At 36.7% G+C, this 23,113-nt stretch overlaps 1 protein-coding gene across 1 annotated transcript; it reads left to right on the top strand.

Moving 5' to 3' along the window:
* The first annotated feature begins 17,660 nt into the window (after positions 1-17,660).
* LOC122300285 (cyclin-dependent kinase inhibitor 4-like) lies at positions 17,661-21,131 on the top strand. Its single transcript, XM_043110810.1, has 3 exons — positions 17,661-18,326; positions 20,262-20,465; positions 20,592-21,131. The coding sequence occupies exons 1-3, from the start codon at positions 17,797-17,799 to the stop codon at positions 20,659-20,661; spliced, it is 804 nt and encodes a 267-aa protein (XP_042966744.1). The 5' UTR covers positions 17,661-17,796; the 3' UTR covers positions 20,662-21,131.
* Positions 21,132-23,113: the final 1,982 nt, after the last annotated feature.

Raw genomic sequence — 23,113 nt, 5'->3', positions numbered from 1 at the left:
AGCATTTTGTGAGGTAATTTCTTCAAAATCAATTATATAAACATTATTGTTTCTAAAAGCAATAAAACAAATATTACAATCATGATCATTCAAAATAATGCACTTATCCATTTTGAAAGTAACTGTAAATCCTTTATCACATAATTGACTTATGCTCAAAAGATTATGTTTTAGACCTTCAACAAGTAGAACATCTTCAATTATAAGAGAAGATTCATTACCAATTTTACCTATTCCCACGATCTTCCCTTTCGAATTGTCTCCAAATGTCACTGTCCTTCTTCTTTAGATCTAAGATCAAAGAACTTAGTCTTGTCTCCCGTCATGTGTCTTGAACATCCACTATCTAAAAACCATTTGTTTTTGCTTGTGGAAGACTTCATGCATACCTATAAAAACAATTAAAATGATTTTTCTTGGTACCCAAGTTCTTTGGGTCCTTTTTTTATTAGTATTAGAAGAAACAAGATTTTTAGGTACCCATATGACCCTAATAGTCATTGTATGATTTCTTCTAATAGGACAAGTATGATAATTATGACCATTTCTATTACAAAAATTGCAAATAGCATGTGACATATATGAAAAACTTGAATGATTATAATAATATCCTTTTTTGACAAAATTATTTTTATGAAAAGAATTTTGAATATTAGTCTTTGATGTAGAATGATTATTAAAGAAATTTTTATAAGGTTTGTATTTTTGTTTTGGCATATATTCCAAACCTGTCTTGTCAAAAAGAGATCTTTGACTACCAAGAAGTTTTTTAAAATTTCTTTTTCCATTCATAAAGTTTTCAACAATATTTTCTAAATCGGTTTTCTTCTTATTCAATTGAAGATTTTCATCTTTCAAAATGATACTTTCTTTTCTTAAAATTTCAATTTCGTTTGTTAAAGAAGAATTTTTCTTTTTCAAAGCAGTATACTTGATACCCAATTTTTCAAATTCCTCATATACCTCTTCTAAAACATTTTGCAATTCTTCATATGAAGGATCTTCAATATTATCAAGATTTGTTACCTCAATGTCATCTTTAGCCATAAGACAAAGATTTGCTGATTCTCCATTGCTTGCTTCACTATCTGAACTACTTGAATCATCATCCCATGTAGCTTTCATTGTTTTCTTGCCCTTGTTTCGATCTTTCTTTAGCAGAGGACAATCTGGTTTGATATGACCAGGTTTATTGCATTTATAACAAATTAAAGTGTCATTTTTATTTGAATCTTTCTTGGAAAACTTTTTGAAAGATTTCCTTGGAGGAATTCTATTTTTCTTCAAGAATCTCTGAATTCTTCTTGTTATCATCGCAACTTCTTCATCTTTATCTTCATTTTCCTCATCTTCATCACTTTCACTTTCATGAGGAACAGATTTAAGTGCTAAGCTCTTCTTTGGCTTTCCTTCTTCTTCTCCTCTTTTCAATGTGTACTCATGGGTGATAAGTGACCCGATGAGTTCATTGACTTCGAGCTTCTTGAGGTCTCTAGCTTCAAGAATCGCTGTCACTTTTGATTCCCAGTGTTTTGGTAGAGTTAAGAATTTTTCTTACTATCTCCACCTTGGAATAAACTTTGCCAAGAGCTGTCAAGCTGTTTATGATGTTAGTAAAACGAGTGTGCATACTAGAAATAGATTCATCATCATTCATCTTAAATATTTCATATTCATGAGTGAAAATATAAATTTTTGATTTCTTGACTTGCGAAGTTCCTTCATAAGTAACTTCCAAGTTATCCCAAATTTCTTTTGCCGTAGCACAAGTCATTATTCTATTAAACTCATTTCCATTGAGAGCATTAAATAATAAATTCATAGCAGTTAAATTCAAAGTATAAAGTCTATCGTCTTCACGATCAAACTCTTCTTCTTCCTTTTTGACCTTTACTCCATCAACCACTTTTGTTGGAATATAAGGTCCATTTACAATACATTTCCAGATTTCTCGACCTTGAGCCTGAAGGAATATTCTCATTCTAACTTTCCAGAATGAGTAATTATCTCCACAAAAGAGTGGAGGCCGGCTGCTAGATTGACTTTCACCAAACGAAACTGAAATGTTAGCCATAAGATCTTAACTCAAAAGATAGTTAGTCTTATAATAGAGCTCTTAGCTCTGATACCAATTGTTGCCCAGATGACTAACACAAGAGGGTGGGTGAATTGAGTTGTATTAAAAAAAATAACAATTATAAATCAAATATATAATATAAAATATAAACAAAATATGAAATAACAATAAATATAAAGAGTAAGGGTAAGAGAGAAGCAAATTCAGTATGTTAATGAGGTTCGGCCCCACTGCCTACGTCCTCGCCTCAAGCTACCCCTTGAGGATTCCCAAATTCACTATTCAATCTCTTTCAGGTGGAGATAGAAACCTATTACACCTTTGAACAACACCGCTACAAAGGATCCGTGTAGAACACCCTCTACACTTGCAATCACCTTACACGTGGTGATTCAACTATTCCCCGTGTAGAATACTTTCTACACACACAAGGGTTATACACACCCTTTTTCTGATACAAGAGCTGATAGTGGGTAGATTATCAGAAAACACTCCTCAATTAGTGAAATAAGAACAATACACCGCAAACTATATCTCTCAAAATGAACAAGGATTAAGGCTCAATACTTAGAGAAGAAAGAATAAAAACTTTGAATGAATGTTGTATGCTCTTGGTGTTGTGAATGTGAAGCTCTCAAATGATCTATTTATAGGCATATGAGACTTCATATTCAAATTTAAAAAGATTCACATGTCAAAAACAACATCATTCATTTTTTCAAAAAATTCAAATAAAAGGTTCTTCTTTTCCAATTGTCAAAGACAACATCATTCACTTTTTTCAAAAAAATCAAACATAATCTTTTACTTTTGGCATATGACAAAATGAGCCACTTTCCTTTTCAAAAAATTCAAACCTAATTTTTTACTTTTTGTATATGACAAAATGAGCACACTTTACTTTTCAAATTTTTCAAACAAAATCATCTACCTTTTGTATAAGTCTAAAAAAGCATCAATCTCTTTCGAAAATATTCAAATAAAACATGCACATGTGAAAGATGACAATCAATCATCTTTAATATTTTCAAAGTTCAACCTTTTAATCAAGGCATGCACATGCAAAAGATGACAATCAATCATCTTTCAAAATTTTCAAATTTAATTTTCAAAAATATTCATGCAGATGTAGAAAATGTATTTTAATGCTTTATGATAAAATATTAATTTTGAGCATTAATCCTAATTTCGAATTTTAAGAGATTTAAAATATTACTCTATGACTTTAATGTGAACTTGTTTCCTTTTTGCTCATGCTTGATTCTATTGTGTGAACAACTTGAGTTTGAAACTCCTTTATTCTTTGAATTCATTTGTTATCATCAAAATCCATGTGTAGATTTATAATCACATGAAACTTGAAACCGTGGGTTCAACAACTATACATCATGAGTTACAAAGTAAATGATCCGTCATGTCCCCACACTAGAGCAGGTTGAAAAACAAAACTACAAAAAAATGCATGAATACAAATGTCCCAGCACATTAGGAATGAGAAGCCAAAGGCGAAAAGGCATTGGACATTAGGTTGCGGCCTAAGGAATCTAGGAACTGGAGTGAGGAATTTTCGGGGCATAAAGTCTTCAGGTTGTGTTCAAGGAGGTTGATCCCAAGGTTCTTGAGAACAAATTCTCGCATATTTTACAAGCTTCCCAATAGCCATGGCCCCAGGCCCTATTGCGGACAGCCCTAATTGCAACTAACTGAGGAGATATCCTATATTTGCATCAAGTACCTCAAAAAGGAGGTCAACTTAGCCTCTAGAGAGGGAACTTGAAGGTCGAGGATGACAATCTCACTATTGGTCAAGGCCATATTGGATCTTAGGCACCTAGTTCTCCAACTTGAGATCCGATCTCGTCCCAACTCCGCCAAAGGGAGTCATTAAGCCTCGCAATCAATCAATCCTGAGACCTTCCCTCATCCTCTAGTCACCTTCACTCCTCTAGCTATAGAGCAAGCTACTCTTCTAGGCTACATAGGGATTGCTCAGTCTTCAAGACGACCTTGCCATTGCCCCAACAGCACTCCCTTAATTCTACCAACTCAGTGTCCTAGTGGGATAGCTTGTCCCAATTGGCATCGTGCTCTTCCTCAAGCAATTTGGCCTCAAGATGATGGTGGTTTATCTCCTCGCCACTCTCGGCTAGCTTACCCTAAGATGAGCGACCTTGCCACAAAGGTGGGAATTCTTCCTCTCCTCCATGCGCCACTTCTGAAAGACATCGATGAAGGCTTCCACAAGGCCATCCCTCGCTGCTCAAGCCTGGAGCCTGCGAACTTCCCATTCCAAGTCAACCGCCCATAGATAATCCAAGCTACCAGATGATCTATCCCTTGGGACACATAGGTGACAGTATCCTAAGGAAAACACAAAATAGTAGCAAATAGAGAAGAGATGGCCCATTAGGAAAACATAGCAAAGACAGTAGTCCACTGAGTTGGCCACCCGTTTCGCAAATGGCTTCTTCCTAGTTGGCATTCCCACTCAAATTGACCCCGGAAGCCATCGTACTGCCCTATACTCCAGCCTGAGAGCCACCCACTAGCCTACCCAGCACGCCTATTAAGGTAGAAGCGGGGGTTTTTTTGGGTGACCCATGCACCCCCAATGCCAGCCACCTCAATGACTAGGTAGTCTACCACCCCCCTCATCGACTCCCTCATTGGCTAAGGACTCAGCTATGTCCTTGACATTAACATCACCTTCCAAGAGTCTCTACGTACTGTCATCATCAAGGCATTCCTATCCATATCCGCGCTAAACGTGGTCGTCTCACCTCCAGACACTGTTGATGGATGGGAATGAGAAAAGCAATCACCTTTGAACAATTCCTTGATGCAGCTGTGGCCGAATATGTCTCTTAAGTGCTTTCCAAAGGGAGGCCAATGCAATCGGATCTACTAGACCCGAATAAAAAAAAAAAGTCACCAAGAAGGCCATGTCAATTTCTTGCTCTGCATGATTGGACCCTGCTGGTTGATCCTAATGGCCTAGAAGGGTAGGGACCGAAGGCCAATGTTGTGTTAAAGCTACCTACGAGATGGAAGAGGGGCAGTCAAGCCCTATTGCCATTGCGAAATCCTCTTCTGCTTGCTTCATGAGAGCCTCGACATCATTGGGTGAGGGCAGGTCATGTTGCATCACCCCATTCCTTGTATGCTCCATCTGCTGCTTCAAACGGGGGGCAATCACGCCAACACGACAGGCAGAGCACGTGAGGGTCGAGAGGAAGCCCCTTGCCCCCCCCCCTTCCGAGGGGGGCACACACATGGCCTTAACACACCTCTGTTTTCCCTTCTTCTCTACCGTTGGAATTTGTGTCCTCTTCTCACCACAAAAATTAAAGGCCTTCCTCAAGAAGTTACGGCCCAAAACCCTTGACTGGTCCAACATCACTCCAAAACTCCTCCTAGTGTCCCTCTACCCAGGCATAAAACTTCCTAATGTGAGCTTACTCATAGGTAGACAAGTTTATCATAAACTCCTTGTAAGAACTACCCTCCATATTGCCCGAAACTTCTATTGGACCGACTCCCTAGCGGGAAACTCCTAGCCCTTTCCCTATACAAAAAAGAACTTCTTAAACCAATCCTTGACATTGGAGAACCATTGTTCAAGGTAGACAACCAAAAACTTAGGTTGGCACCAAAAACTTCACATGTTGCCCTCATGATCTTTTATCTACTGGGGCCAGTCCGATGAAATCCAAAATATCTCGAACAGGCCAATAAAAATGGAGCCACAACCCATTTTAGAACATCTTAGGGTACAAAGACACCTTCTGAACAAATCCCTCCAAGTCCATGGCACCTTGAAGAGGTCCCAGTACCTCTAGAGTAATGTAGTTCGACAACTTAAATGAGGTGCGAATAGAATTTAGATTTGATCGGGAGGTGGACACAGCCTAGTAGTACCCTTGAAATACTGGGAAGCATCATGGGATGTGTGTCCCAAGCCCTAAGGAAGGGCTTTAGGAAAATGCGTGTGACTCTCAGGAAAAGAGGTGGGAAGCCTTTTTGGGGGCCATTTTCCAAGGTTCAGTTGTCGTTGAAGGATGGGAAAGAAGAATGCAGAAAGGGAAAGTGCAAGAACGTAGAAAGAAATGAAATGATAGTCCTGGAAGGGAAGAATTTCCGACCTAAACTAGGGAAACAATAATTTCCACTACTCACACGGTAAGAATTTGAAGGTAACTAGAAGGGATATTTTCCCCTATAAGATCAGGCTTGTGTCCTTAGGTTATCTAGTCCTTTAACCAGGCACATATGGTTTGACTTGATATCACGGGGAGAAGGCCCTAGCTCAAGTGGCACTCAAAAGTCATGCCACATTAAATGCGTCGGCATGGAACACGAGCCTGGTATCCACACTGAAGATTGCCGCATTAAATACGGTTGTATGGAAATTTGAGTAGACAAGGACCCAATGATAGGAATATAAATTGGATAAATTCAGTAACGAGAAGAGGTTACTCACTCTGAACTCACTCTATGCTTGTCTTCTTCTTCCCAACACTTAATATCTACTGTCTTTGACATCAAAGATGTCACGAACACACCTGACCATTGTATTCTTCTCTTTTATAGGCATTCAGAGTGATTCAATACGGGTGGTTACAAATCACACTTTAACAATTAAAAACATTATGTAAAAAGAAAGAACATTGAGGGGTAGATAGATGAGCGGCGCCTAGGTGTGTGTCTGGCAGTGCATTCATTACCTTTACCCATCCAAATCTAATTGGAGCCCCTTTATTCTTCAACCTTGACATTGAGCTTGTTCAAATCAGAGGTGACATGGTGAGTGGCACTAGAGTTTGGTTATCAAGATGGATCTACACCTTGCAAGGGTGAGGTTACATAAGCCTACATGGTGGAGTTGTCACTTTGGTAACTGTTATCAAAATCCCTTCTTGTCGTAAACTTGACAAATCAATCTCAAGGGGATGACGAGGAACTACGGCCACACCCTTACCTCAAGAGCCACAGTTGTTGCCAAAGGAGTTAGAGCCACGACCATTGGAGTTGGATTACTAGGATTGCCTACCACAACCAAGCCAATGAGACCTAGATTTACTAATAACATGGGCACTAGCCATAGGCAGGTCAGCAGTGGGTTGATCTTACTTGAGGTGAAGTTCATGAGCAAGTGGCCATAGATATCTTGAAGAGAGATTGGCTCGACGCATGTGGTAACAGAGGTGACAAAGGAATCAAACTCAAGACCATGACTGCTAAAAGAAATGTAATGAGTTCAAAATTATTAACGGACGGATCGATTGTAACCAAAATATAGCAAGGTTGGTGAACTTTTGGAAGTAATCTACAACAGAGGAGTTCCCTCTATTGAGAGTGGCAAGTTGATAATGGAGATTCATAGAGTGCACTCGTGAAGTGGCCGTGAACATGCTCTCAAGAGTGAGCCACAACGCATGAGGTGGAACATTTGACCATATGATTTACGATTGTCTCGGATAAGGAGGAATTTATAGCATCCATGATTTGTATATCAGGTTATTTGCAGTCTGTTTCATTGGTGTAGTAATTATAGGAGATGAACATGAGAAGCTATCATCAACAAAACTACAAAGGTGCTACCTTTTGAGATAAGGAACTACCCGAACCTTCTACAGTAAGTAGTTGTCCCGCATTAATATATAATTAATGGTGATTAGGGTGTGAAGGGCAATAATAGATGATGAAGAGTTTGGGGGGACATTTCAGAGGACGATGGAGGGGTCAACCATGCATAAGAGAGGGACATTTGTCTAACCTAGTCTTGATACCATGCATGTTGAAAGTAAATGTTGAATTGGAATGTATATTAGCTCACCAAAACTAGACGAAGCCCTTGATTATTTATAAACATTAAGGTACAAAGCAATTATATATAAGAGTCTACAAGAGATATGAGACCTAAGGATAACACTTGAAGACTATAATTAGGTATTGACTACGTACTCTTATTGTAAAGGATGTATCCCACCATCAGTTGTGACCATTCACTTGCAACTAGTAACGTTGGCAGCATGATTTGCCTAAGACACCTATGATGCTTAAGTCAATAATAAATGATGGATGATAGTTTAAGAATGATCAATCAAATCATCAGAGAGTTACATGTTGACTCTATATATAGGCATGGAGAATACTGGATGAGTACTATTAATCGATCAACTTCGTATAAGACTTTGCAATAATAAGGTTAATTATTGTTATCACAAAATTATTTGGTCACTATTCTATTCATATCCTCAATGCAAGGGTCTATCTGCCCTAATAAACAGGACAGCTAGAGTCCATGCATGATCCACAACTCCTTTTAGCAGTTATCCTTTATGGAAGATGGGCCTTGGGCCCCTAACTTGGCCCAAGTCAACATTGACTCCACTAGTTACGTCGCTAATTCCTCTTATGTGTATGCGTACGTGTATGTGTAGGGAATTTCAAAATAAAATATTTCTTTCTTTTACTTTTTATATATAAACCTCATCTTACTCAAAGAAGGGGTTTGAGAATGGATTACCTCGCTAGCCTATTAATTACCTATCTCATCATTTCCACTCCCAAAAGGGTGGGAATTTTAAAACTTGAAGAACATGCATACGTTACCCCATAACCGTCACCATGTTCTCCCCCTATCACGTCATTTAGCCCAGCAATGATGATCCATAATTCTTTTCTTTCCTCATTTCCCTGTTTCTTCTCATTCTTTTGTCTTCCCTCCAATCTTTCCCTTTCTTTTTTACATTCTTGAGTTCCCAAAGCTTCAACCTTCCCACTTCGTGATTCTCGGCTTGCAACTTTCCTTCTTTTCCCTTTCTCCTCTATTCATTCATCATGAAAATGGCCGTTCAAAATGTATCCCAGACTCCTTCTATCCTAAAGTCTTCCACCGTGAAAGACATTCCACGCTTCGAAGGCTTTGGGTGGCGTTCCACCCTCATCCCCAAGGATTTGGTGAGTCTGCACAACTCCTACAGGATCCCAGACTCAATAGTCCTCAAACTTCCTCTCCATGGCTACATTGATGAAGAAGGGTTCACCAAAAAGGTTTCCCTACCTATCTGTGCCCTCACGCCTGATCTATGATTTTCTCTATCTCGCGCAATGTGTGACGTTGTTGATCTTTTGAAGTTGGCCCTTGCACAACTTCACTCTCATGCATGGTGAGTTCTTCTCTCTTCTTGTATTGTGTTCCGTTTGGTCTTTGAGCCCGCTCTGGAAGAATACCCAGATTTAACCACTCGAGAGTTCTTGGCTTTTTATTCTTTGAGGTGCTCTCCAAGTAACATTTTTAGTTTTTGGGTCAAAGACCAGTGGATGGCTCTTTTTAGGAGTCGCCATTCAAATGCCAAACAATGGATGAAGAAAATTTTCTTTGTTTCTAGTGTAGGTTGTAAATTTCCTCGTTAAGAGGTTGCGTGCCAAGAATTCCTTATTAGAGCCACCTGGAGTAAGGTCTTAGATAACAAAGGTCTGGCGGTAGCTTTAGGCCCTCTATCTAAATAGGACCAATCCCGTGTTGACATGGTCGCTACTTGGGCAGCTGAACATAAGGACGAGATTTGGATTTAGGTCTTTTTTACACCCGCCAATATTGATCAGTTATTGGTGATACCTGATCGTTCGAATGTTAAGGGTCGCATTTTGCCAACCAAGTTCGTCGCACCGTCGCCCCCAAAGAAACTTCCCCTGAGTCTACTCCAAAGGCCTCGCGGAAGCACCCTCACCCCACTACTGCGAATACGCCTTCTCCTAGAGTGAAGAAAAAAGGTCGTGGGCTTAGGTCTTGGCACAGTACCCCCGCCTTCTACCCCTATAGTTCACCAGCTCATGTACCTTCTCCAGGTCTTGACAACCTCAAGGGCTTGATTTGTTAAGCCCTTTTTGACTTGGCGACTGCTTTCAATTTTGACCTTTCTTCTCAATAGCTTGATTCGGCGTCTAGCCCAACGTTTAAGTTCCCTACGTTTGAAGCTTCCAATTTTCTACGGTCTAGCCGCAAGGTCAATTTGGATGTGGATGCCAATTTTTCTTTAGGCCTTGCTGATCAGGTAGCTCATGTGGAAACTCATGGCGATAAAGATGATGCCCAAGGAGACCAGGGTACCCAAGGTGACGACCCTCCTATTGTTGAAGAATTTCAAGAAAAGTGTGAGGACAAAATTTCAACTCCCCACTCTTTGCCTACCACTGTTTCAAGGGGAGAAACTCCTTTGCTTGACCTGGAGGCTAGCAGAGACAGGGTTTCTATCCCCTTTCCGTTTCCATCCTCTTTTAAGGATGATGTTGAGTCCTCTCTCTTATAGGAGGGTGTCCCTACCAGTGGCCTCGTGAGTGAGGTCATTGACTTGGGGGGTGTTCACCCGGTGGAAGACTTGGGTGAGGTCCTTGGGAGTAGGATGAGCTCGATGGCAGTGCCTTCTGAAGCTTTCTTCATTGGTCCCCACCGTGGCCTTGAGGTGATGGATGATGGAGAGGTACTAGGAGGAGCTTCCCCTTCCTCTAGTCTTGCTAGAGATGAAGCCATCAACATCATGGCTGGTCAGCTAAGGAATTTCCTATTCTTCCACCTTTGTGTTTTTTTTAAGCTCCCTTTGATTTTACCTTTGCAGGGTGTTGACAATTTTGCGGCCTAGATCTTGGGGGACCGTACTGACTTGGAGCATGAAGTTCTCTCTAGGCGTGTCTTTTCTTTCTACGCCAAGAAAGAATTTAAGAAATGGAAGGTTGAAAGGGCGAAGTTGGAGATTCTACTTGAACAGGTGGATGACTATGCAACCTCTCTAGCAGGCGATTTAGATATCCTTCGCGATGAAGTTTTTCACCTTCGCGATGAAGTTCATCGTACCAGGGAGGTGAACGCCCGAGATAGCTTCACAATGGGATTGCTAGAGTTGGAGCATGACTCTACTCGGGCTCAACTATCCCTTGTCCAAGGGAATTAGAGTCAGAGCAGGACCATGTGCACACTTAACTCCCCGGCCTCGAGGAGGAGCTAAATTCTGTCCACCAGAACTTGTCTAGTTCCAACAGCGTTACTTCAAACTTTGGGAGGCGCTAGCGCCTTCAGAAGAGGATAAGCAACAAGCTAATCTTGACCTCTCTGAGGTGCATGGCATTTTAGAGTTGACCAAACGGCATGAGAAATACAAGAAAATCCCATCGATGAATACAAATAGCAGCAGAAGCGTGGCAAAGCACTCCTTCACATGGATACTCGGCTGAAGGAACGGGCCCAGTAGGTAAAGCAGTTGGAGTCTGACTTGGCAGCTGTGAGGGACGAGCTTACTCACCTCTTCCCTCAGTTGACGTCGATGTGTGGTGTCAGGGATCGCACTTTTGGCTATGGATATAGGGTGACTTTTTGCGGCTTAGGTCACACTTGTTAGCCAATCCCCACATCGGCTTGGGGTGCTTAGACTTGGCAATGTTTAAACCTAATGCAACCTTGTGTCAATTTGTTGACACCTTTGTTCAGCACACCATGCCCAATGCCTTTGATGTCCAACCAACCTATCAATCAATCGATTTGAGATATCGATCGATCCGACCGGAATGTTCCAAACCATCCTCTTGTCATTCCCCTTAAGGTTAGAGGAAAAGCTCGACATGCAATTTCTCCTGAGAAACTGTAGAGTGTGATATGTGCCTTGAAGTTCTCCAGGTGATCTACTAGGTCCTTGTAGCCATCATACATCTTTATATGTGGCACTTTAAACTTCAACTGGAGTGGCACAGCCATTAATTCCACTCTATAAGGTAAATTTGTGTAGCTTAACAGTTGTTCCACCAAGGAAGATCCCTCCATCTTTCTTGCCATCTCCTCGTACTTGCCGGCGAGACTACGTAGCTTGTCATGTAGTTTCTTCTTTTCCACATCCTCCACATCACTCTTCCATTACTATGTGCTTCTCCTTCTCCCTATTCACTATGGTTAGGCACGGTGGCATCGCTGAGCTTGATATTGTAGCGCTTTAGTTCCTTGTCCTCTTTCCTTAGGTTTTTCTTGTCGTCCAACACCATCTTCAGCTATTCTTCTGTCACTACTAACTGTGTTTCCAGGTCTGCAGGCATTGCATCTAGGTCATGAGTTGGTTGAGAATGCGTAATGGTCAACATGAGGGAGACACATTGAAGTCCGATGAGAAACTGAAATCACATATTACAGCAATCCCACAAATGGTGCCACTATAAAGGGCGTGTCCCACCACCAGCTGTGACCGTTCAACTGCAACTAGTAACGTTGGTGGCATGATGTGTGTAAGACACCTCTGATACTTAAGTCAGTAATAAATTATGGATGATAGTTTAACAATGCTCAATCAGATCATCAGAGAGTTACTTATTATCTCTATATATAGGCGTGGAAAATATTAGATGAGTACTATTAATCGATTAATTTCATATAAGACTTAGCAATAATAAAGTTTATCCACGATATCACGAAATTATCTGGTCACCATTCTATTCATATCCTCAACGCAAGGGTTTATCCGCCCTAATAAAGACGACGGTTAGAGTTCATGCACAATCCACAACTCCTTTTAATAGTTACCATTTACGAAAGATGGGCTTTGGACCAGTATTTTAAATTTCGTACCATACTGGCCGATACGGGGGTACATGCCGTACCGGCCACTGGTCTGGTATAGAAATTTTACCTGTTTCGTACCGGTCCAAATACCGGCGGTACTGGTCGTACCGGCTGGTATTTCAGCCTTTACTTCTTCTTCTTTTTTTCATTTTTTTAAACTACAAGCTCATTTTTTTTATCCTCAATTTAGACTAGACTATTTATAATTTTTAAATATATGTATTTATATATAATTTATTCATATATAGACTATTATTTTGAAATATAATTAATATATATTTATATATATAATTTATTCATATATCGACTATCTCGAAATGGTACATGAAACGGTACCTATATCAAAATATTTTATTCCAATATCTTGATTGGTAAGACATCGAATACAGTATACAAAACATTATTTTGGACCCTAACTCGGCCTAAGTCCGCATTGACTTCTGCACATATCACTTGACTTGAGTATTATCTTTTTTCTCGAGAAGTTGAGTCAATCTTGGTCGTCTTATTGGAGCGCATTCCGTAACAAGCATTAATTGGATCTTAAACAGATTAAAAAATGCTCTTTTTCCAACAATTTGGAACCAAGTTTTTATACATAGAGATTCAACATGTGGCGTCACCTTTTAATCTTCATCATATGTACGTGGTCGATGGATTTTTCACGAAGTTGCCATTCTATTGGTCCGATTTGAAAGCTGACATTGCTCGCAAAAGAATTCATGGACGATAATATTTTTATCTTAGTCGGAAATAGACAAATGAGAGCGGATGAAGCCTTGACAAAAGAGGATGAAGCCAGAGAGAGAGAGAGACAGGCGAAGTTGAAATTCATGAGAGAGTGAAAACAAATTGAAGATTCGGGTTTTAGATTCGGTTTGATAGTAGAGAATTTTAATATCAGAATTTTGAATTTTAAGATGAAATAATAAAATATTATATTTTAATATTATTATTATTTTAAAATTTAAAAAAATTTAAATTATTTATTATATATTATATAAATATTTAAAAAATTTATAATGATAAGATAAAAATTTTAAATTTAAGATAAAATTTTTTATATATCAAACCAAACCTAATGGATCAACGGAACAGTAATTTTTTAGGTTTAAATTACTGAAGCCTATTTTTTAACCCTCGGGAAAAAGTGACTTTTTCTAAAGCATAAACAAATGATTCCAGGACTTGATCTTTTGTTTATAAAATAATAAAAAGGAAAATGTTGATCCACAGCACCACAAAAGTTATGATTGATATTTTATTTTATTTTTTTATTTAATTGTTAAAAAAGAGTTTTTAAATAAGTATGAATTTTTTTAAATATTTAAAAAATACTTTAAAAAATACAAAATAAACAAATACATTTTACACTTATGGATAGGAATTCTTGGGCCAGGAGCCTTATAAAAATGATCTCAAGTACCGTATCATATTTTATATTAGCATTAAAGGCTCAATAACGTGGAGATCTATTTTATGTGTCTATTGATTTTCTATTTAAAGTAGGATTGCGTTTAGATATTGGGATAATTTTAAATGATTTGCAAATATTAATATTTTATAAGTTCAATTAAAATGTGTTTGAATATAAATAGATTAAAATATGTGTTTAAATATATGAAGTAGATTAAAATTAATTTTAATATTTTATGAAAAGTTGAAAGAATAGTAAGTTAAAACAATGATTAGTTTGATACAAATTGAGGTGATTTATCTTCCAATCACAACATTAAAGTTCGGAGAAGAATTTCAGTGAATCTTGATCTAACGATAATAATCTCCTTAAATATCAATCAATATGGTATTAAATGTGCAACAGCTCTAGGTGATTTTTCAAATTGTCTTCATAGATACAATTGAATTGAGGTCTCTTAGAGGTTAGATCCTATCCAAATTTCAAGGATGGACTTCAAAGAGAATGCACATAGCGTGTGGCTCCCATTATAATTTATTATTATTTATGTGAGTATAACATTAAATATTCATTAAAAATTTAAAAATTTACCTACACCTAAGGGGTGTAAGGAGTTTGGTCAGGACTGGAAAAATCAACTAGACTGAACCATTCGGTTCTAATTGGATCAGACCAAACTCCAGACCAGTCGGTTCAGTCCCGTAAATTTTAGACTAAAAAATGTTGTTCCAATTCCGGAGTTTATAAATTTTGGACCGGATCGGACCGAACTCCTATATATATTTTTAAAATATTTTTAATAATTTAATATATTATTTTTATATAATAATTATATAAGTTAATGATATAATTTTTATCTAATTTATTATCATTAACCATATAAAATATTTTTTTAATGAGTTAGTTAATAATGCACATTAATAATTTACTTAATTTTAAATTAATAATTTAAATAATTTAAAAATAATTGGGCTGGTCTAGGGAAAATAGATGTTTGGTCAGGTCCAGTCTAGGAAAAATGAATTTTAGTCTATCACTCTCCCGGACCAGACTGATTTACACCACTATTTACAGCACCTATCTTTCTTTGAAATCTAATTAAAAGTTGGAAAGGTATTACAAGTAGAGGCAATAATTTTAGTTCAAGTAAATAAAGTAAACGTACTCTTTAAGGATAAATAATTATATTAAATCTCAATGTGTAATACATGATTTAACAAGAAGCTGGTGGAAATAAAATTGTCTTCACGACATGGTTTAATTTCAAATTGAATACACTACTATTCAATATATTCTGAAATTCAATAATAATTGAAAGGTGTAAGATAATGAAAAATATATTTCCTCTTTTCACTTTTTATATAAATCTAACATGAACTTGTAGATGACCATGAGACAAATATTTAATGAGCCATAGAAAAATTATTTTGAAGTTCGCCAAAGGTATATGTGTGTGCAAGATAAGACTATGAAATCATCACTTGTTTTAAAAGTTTAAACTGATGAGAAGAGGTAGATTTGTATTATTTATTTTATATCTTAACATTCTCCCTTACGTGTGGGGCAGACTCAATGGGTGGCCCAACAGTAGAATATTTAATTAAATGAGATAAAGTATGAAGTTAGTATTTGAAATCAAGATGTCTATTCTGTTATTATGTAAAATTCTTATATTTTAAAATTTTAAATTAATAAAAAGATGTAAATTTTTATTATTTATCTTATATAAGACATGTTGTCGAAGTCATAAAAGGCAAATGAAGATGGCGATGGTTTGTTAGCCACCAGCCTCAAAAAGTCAAGTACGCTAAACGCACATCCAAAACATGAGGTCTAGCATTTATAGAAACAAGAGGCAGAGTCGTACACGGCTTACCATTACGCTTCATTGGTTTAGTATGTGTATTATTATTACCTGCAATGCTCTCCCCCCCATGTTACTCATGATGAAAATTTACTGAAATTTTATTGTAGGGAGTCAAAGCTTGAAAGTAGGATATGGTCTTTGTACCAATTTAAAGAGCATGGTAGAGAAGCATGACAGTTTCCTTCTTCATTTCTGTACAAATTCTTAAGCCAATAAATTAGCTTGCAGCCTAGTGGTCGAAAGTAAGGGTGAGAAACGGTTTGTCCGGACCCGAGAAGCTAACCAGACCAGTCATTTCGGTCTGGACCAAACCAGACCGAGATTGAGACCAAGTGGTTTTCCATGTTTTTAAGGACCGAAAAGTTTTGGTCCGGTTCCGGTCCAGAGTTTTTCTATTCCGGACCGGACTGAATCAGATCGAATGAAAAACAAAAATAAAAAATATATTATATATACTATTTATATAATAATTATATAATTTATTATATAATTTTCATCTAACCTATCATCATTAACAATATAAAATTTTAAATATATTATTAACAAATTAATATTTTATCAATTAGATAATATATAATACCAATTAATTAATGTCCGCCACTTTATGTGCGGGGAAGTTCTTGAATAGTTACGTTAGTTGACTTATAGTTTGGTTCTCCTGTATTGATAAGTCACAGTTGTAACTTTGTTTATAAATGAATGCAATGAATCATATTTCCATAAAAAAAAAAAAAAAAAAACCAAATATATAGTGGAGATATAAATTAATAATGTAAATTTCATCTAATTTATTATCATTGACCATATAAAATATTTTTTTGATTGAGTTAGTTACATAATTCACATTAATAAGTCACTTAATTTTAATTTAGTATTTTAAATAAATTTTTTTATTAATCAATTTTTAAAAAATAAAAAATAATTGAGTTGGACTGATTGGACCAGACCCTATCGGTCCGATCCAATCCCTAGGGATGTTTGGTCCGGTCCGGTATGGAAAAAATGATCATTTCGGTCTATCACCTCCCAGACTAGACCGGCTCGTTTTCACCCCTAGTCAAAGGACAGACTTAGGATGAGCTAAGAAATTAAATATTTTAAGGTGGAATTGAATTATTTGGTACCTGGATGGAATTGTATATACGTTTTATATTCATATAAAAAATGATTATACGTAACATTATTATGTTAATATTCCCTAGAGATGATTTTGAAAATTATCTCCTCAAATAAAATCCCTATGTGCACCTTTTTAATTTGATTTTAATCCAAGAAGCATCTTCAATTAATTAAAATCAAGGATCTACCAAAATTGTGAGCATTATCAATACCCAAAACCAAAATGGGTAGAGCATTATTGCCAAAATTTCTTCCTCATCATTTTCAAAATCATACCAATCTCAGATTATCAATCAAAGAAAATGATATTTTCTTGAAAATTTATTTGTTTAAAATCTTTTTACTACAAAATAAAATAAAATAAAATAACAGAAAAAATAAAAAGAAAGAGAAGGGAATATACAAAGAGATGATAAGGATAAATCCAAACAAGTGTGAAGCACTACTAACAGAAAGGAAGAAATCAAAGAAAAAAAAAATAGAAAATAAAATGAGAAATTCAAAGTACAGTGGCCCAGACTGACTTCCTCCACAACCCTATTGGCGTTTATATATACGAAGCCAAGAGGCACTACAAAATTACAAATGCCCCTCTCCCACCATTCCTCTCTCTCTCTCTCTCTCTCTCTCATATGAGACTTGAATTCAGAGCATTTGGCTTATCTCGGATTATTGGCTTTTGAAACATACAGAAGAGGGAGCATATCAGACTCATGGGGAAGTATATTCGCAAGGCCAAAACTACAGGCGAGGTTGCCGTCATGGAGATGTCCCAGTCCTCCCTCGGGGTCCGTACACGCGCCAGAACCCTAGCCCTCCAGGAGTCCCCCGCCACTCCTTCTCCCACCACCGACACCGGCTCCGTCTCCTACCTCCAGCTACGGAGCCGCCGCCTCCAGAAGCCTCCAATCGTTCTTTCTGGCCACGGCTCTGTACCCAAGCGCCACAAACAGGGACCCAACAATATAGAAAGTTGCGCGCAGCAGCAAAAACAAATCCCGGATATGGATAATCCCAAATCAAACCCTAGGACGGGGTCGAAGCTAAGAGTGGGCTCTGCCTCCGACTGGCCAGTCTCCCATGGGCCCTTGGAAGAGGAGGAGGTGAAGAAGGTTGTGGGTGGTTCTAAAGAGGAAGGCCTTCAAGAAAAGAAGAAAAAAAATAGCAAGAACAACAATGGTGACTTGGGACTTGAGGAAGCTTCGTTTGGGGAGAATGTTTTGGAGTTCGAAGGTAGAGAGAGGTGGGTTTTCTTTTTCGGGTTTCATTTTGATTGTTTCTTTAACCTCAAGCCTCCCCGTTGGGGGCTTTTGCTTTTTTTAGCCTCTGTTTGGTTGGTGGGAAAGGGAGGGAAAATAAAGAAAATTGAGATTCGAATTCGTCAGGGGGTTTTCTTTCTTTCTTTCCTTTTTTTTTTTTTTTTTCTGGTTTACGTTACTTTTATTTATTTATTTTTAATATTTTTCCTTTTTCCTTAAAGTTAGTGTCGAATATTGTTTTTTTGCTCAAATTCACGTAGTTTGAGTGGAATTCGAATTGAGCACTAGAATCATGCGGGCTTCAATGTTTTCGTTGGGAGACCTGGGAATTTTAATCTGCTGTAGTAAACTTTTCATTCTTTGGGGGTTTGAGCTTTTGGTTTGAAGAAAAGGAAATTGCGGGTGATTTATTGAAGCGACTTAGCAAAATTTTTATTTTGGGGGAAAAATTAGTTAACAAGAAAAATGCTAGATTTTAATTTTCGCGTTACCTTCATTCATTAAAAGGAAATATGTACAACTTCAGTCTCAGCTTCCATCTAGGACCCTATTGGTGCCAAACGAAAGTCGTCGTGTTTTCGATAAATTTCTCGGTGGTGTTGGAGTGGGCAAGTCTTGCTCAAAAATGACTGCAAATAGAATTTTTGTTAGTTTAATGTTTCCTCGGTTTTGATCTCCATGTTTTTTTATTAAATTGATTATTTTTTTTAGATTTTTCTTTTGAGAGTAGTTTTTTCAGAGTTCATGGCCCAACTTCTTCTTCTTTTAAAATTTAAAAAAATAAAAACTGTATTTTCTTCTTTTTTAATTTTAAAAATTACATTTGCTTGATGCTTACTGGACTCGAAAAATTTACTCAAGAACTAGAAGTCCATTTCTTGAGGTTTAATGTCAGGTGAATTTGGTTTTGAAAGCCTCTCGGAGTATTTTCCAACTAACGTGTTTTTTTCCTCGCTTTCTACCGAAAGGGTGATGTAAATTTTTTAATGAGTCTAATGTATATAAAAAGCAAAAATTTATTGTGATATGTTCTGAACCTTGTGAAGAAAAGATAGTATTATTACACTGCTACCATTCTTTGTATTATATATTTCCGTGGGTGGAGAAAATGCTGTTGTTTGTTTGTTCTGATTTGATTGCTTTGAGGTTGTATTGTGCTTTATGATAATGCTTTTACTAGTTTCTAGAACTTGGATCGTACTGACACACGGGCTATAAAATGAAGTCTGTCCTATATGTTGTTTCTCCATTTTGATTTTCCCATGATATTGATTCCATTGCATTATTCGAAGTGGAATATACAAAAGTTTTATTCTTTTGGGTCTAATCTATGGTCTGTTTCTGGTGGATGGCATTACTTCTATCTTTTTCCTTCTTCTTTTTTTTTTTTTTTTTCCCTTGTTTGAATATCTGTTTCGTAATATTACTTGGGACAGGAGAGAACAATATGTGAAATAATAAAAATAAAAATAAATTAAAAAAAAAATTGTTCGTAGTACAATGAAGAAAAACACATTCCTCTGAAGATTATCTTTTCTCAGAGGAAACAAGTAGTACAACGAAGAAACACAGTCCTTTTGAAGATTTATGAGATGAGATGAGTTAAGTTAAAAGTTGAATAAAATATTGTTAAAATATATTTTTTTAATATTATTTTTATTTTGAGATTTGAAAAAATTGAATTGCTTATTTTATTTTGTGTGGAAATTTAGAAAAGTTGTAATAATTAGATAAAATAAGATAAGATGAGAATGGTAACAAACAAGTAATATTGTTTAGCTTAGCCATAGGTGATGCCACAATTTGTGATACAAAAGTCGTATAACCCATTAGAGTGTTCTGTCATCTTAAGTTTGCCAAGTGTATGTTGCTGGTAGTCTTATTATGCATCCAAATAAAATTAATCTTTATGGTGACAGGAGTACTCGGGAATCCACTCCCTGCAGTTTGATTAGGGATCCAGACACCATAAGAACTCCTTGTTCTACCACCAGGCCTTCCGGCCCAACTGAGACTAACGGCAGAACCCAGAACACAACTGTGAGGCACATCCCAACAACGCAAGAAATGGACGATTTTTTTGCTGCTTCTGTGGAAGAGCAGCAAAGACAATTCATCGAGAAGTATGCCACAAACATGTCCCTGGTTTTAATTGATTCAGATTGCTCTAGACTTCAAATTTTCAGTAGCAAGATTTAGTTACATCCCATTAGCTGATATAGTGTTTGTCGATTCGGGTTTATCTGCAGGTATAACTTTGATCCTGTCAACGAGAAGCCGCTTCCAGGGAGATATGAATGGGTGAAATTAGACCTGTAGATTACTTTAACGTTCCATCAGGGCTTCTTTTCCTGCATATTCTCTGTTGATCTTGAGCTTTTAGGATTTTTGAAGTAGCAGGAACTAGAGTTTTACTTGGAATGGTGATGGTCTTATTTCCATCTTCCATCACTCTTAGTTCACTTGTAAAGAAAGTAGGACTGTTAAAGGTGTAGACTAATGGTCCTTAACATAACAGAGGTTATGTCTAGTGAGAGTTAACACAGCAAATACAAATCAAAGTCCTTTGTCTAACAGATCACCTGAGGGGAAGGGAAAGAGGGTTGGTTGTAATTGTGGTGTGTGAGGTTAGAGTTCAGCCAACTAGGTCAGTCTATTTGGTACAGATATTTACTGAGATTTTATTTTTTATTTTCGTACTGTATTTCCTTCCCCCTTTGTTAATACTTGTAGTGATGGAACTTTGAAAAGCTCTAAGGAATAAAGATGACCCGTTTTCCCCCTCTGCATATTTAGCTTTTTGTCTTGTGTTTTGTTTTTTCCTCCGAGTCTGAGAAACCTTTGGCCTTTCTGATTACACGTTACAGAATGCATCTTTCATCAGATTTTGATGATCCTGCCCCCACATTTTCCAAAAATTTGTTGGAATGGTTGGTGGGTTTTGGTGTTGCTGGTAGTTGTGGGGGTGGGGGTAGAATGATGGGCGTTTTGATGATGTATTAGGAAGAATCAATGCGTCTTTTTATCATTTTGCTTCATTGCACCTATCCAAAATTTTCTGCTACTTTCCTCAGATGGTTGCAAGTTTGTACAGTTTGGGTAATGAAATCATTGCCCATGCCTGGTAAAAAGACTGCAAAAGCAATAATGTCTTCCTTGTTTCTTCTCTGCTGATTTTAGAAGCCAACAAAGAAATTATACCCGAGGAGTGTCAGTTTGGCTCGAATGAAGGATTCGCGGAAAACTAGTAATATGGTTTCTGACATGACTAACAAAGCTTTGATTATTCCCAAATTTTTATCAAGTGATTGTATAAATATCATTATTTATTTATTTATTTTTATTTTTATTTTTTGGTAGATTTTTCGTCGAAGGTGTGACTTTCCCTATTCTTCCTGCAATCATTTTAACACCCATTTATATGATAATAATATCATTTTAACACTAGTCACAAATGAGTTATATAAAAGTGATTTTATAAATTGATATGATTTAATATGATTTATTAGATTATAAAATTATTTTTATTTTAAAATAGAGTTAACTGATCAAATTATTTTTTATAATTCTTTTTAGTTGCAGCAGTACTCTCTCATAAAAAAATATTTTTTTTTAAAAAAGAAAATATATATATATATATATATATAATTGATTCTTCTTCCTACGTAATCATGGGGTAATGTTGTTGGAAACCAACGTGGTGGGAGTTTGTTCCATTTTATTGGATGAAATTGAGGAATCCTCAATTCCCAATGAATGCTTTTTAGTTGTGGGTAATCTAACATTGTTGCAGGCAAATTGCTGGCCCCTCCATTCATTTTCTTTTGTCATGTTAACATGGTATTGGTGGGGTTTTTGGTGCAAGAAGAGAGAGACACGTTGACACCTTTACGTGCATGGTTCTGCAGCCTTACCGTTATGGGGAGTTTGGATGAGGGACTGGCAATGGCATTCCTTGTGATCTTTTCTTTTGTCAAGAGTACCTTCTTATCAAATAAGTGCCAAGTGCCTGAGAGCTTTGACGATCGCCTAGTCACTATCTACTCTGAAAGTAAAATAATAATATAATATTATATTTAAATGAAGAGTAACGATACGTATAATTATAATATAGGTATAGATAATTTTATTTTTAAAATTTTTTAAAATTATTAAAATATCTATTATAAAATAATATTTTCTCTTTTAATAAAGTATCTATACATATAAGTGAAGATTGTAAATATAATTTCTCTTAAATAAAATTATCATTATGTTGATGAGAACAGGAGCCATGCATAAAGTAAAATCGATTGCAGCATCTTTTATCAATACATGTCAGTCTAGATCCACCAGCCCTCCACAACAAAATTCAAAGCATTTTTCACAAATCAACCACAGCCTTCGGTAAAAAAATTAAATCCAAATAAACCCCACAATACTTCTGAACCTCACTGTACGAAACCAGCAAGGGAAATAGGGAGCTTTCCGGATGAAGAAAGAGAAAAGAATGAGGGAAGGAGAGAGTGGAAGGTAGATAAAATAATAAAATATATCTTTTTAGTATGAACAGTAACTCAATAGTTCAAGTATTGAGTTTTAGACATTTAATTAGTCTGGTGTGAAGATTTTTTCTCATATACTTGGATAGCTTGATGGCTCCTGACTCGATTTTTTTTTTTTAATTCTCAAAAAAAAAAAAAAAAAAAAACTTTGTACAAAAGTAACGCAACACTTTATTTTCTTTACTTTTAAGCTTATCAATATTGAAAATATATTTATTATATTTCAC

Source organism: Carya illinoinensis, chromosome 2 (assembly GCF_018687715.1).
Source record: "Carya illinoinensis cultivar Pawnee chromosome 2, C.illinoinensisPawnee_v1, whole genome shotgun sequence".
Lineage (NCBI taxonomy): Eukaryota > Viridiplantae > Streptophyta > Magnoliopsida > Fagales > Juglandaceae > Carya > Carya illinoinensis.
Note: the sequence above shows the minus strand (reverse complement) of the source record. Positions and strands in the feature narration are given on the sequence as shown.

Excerpts from the sequence above, each read along its gene's own strand:
- LOC122300285 (XM_043110810.1), top strand. The coding sequence starts at position 17,797 with ATGGGGAAGTATATTCGCAAGGCCAAAACTACAGGCGAGGTTGCCGTC. Across the intron at positions 18,327-20,261 it reads GAGTTCGAAGGTAGAGAGAG|GAGTACTCGGGAATCCACTC; the intron begins GTGGGTTTTCTT and ends TTATGGTGACAG. Across the intron at positions 20,466-20,591 it reads CAAAGACAATTCATCGAGAA|GTATAACTTTGATCCTGTCA; the intron begins GTATGCCACAAA and ends GTTTATCTGCAG.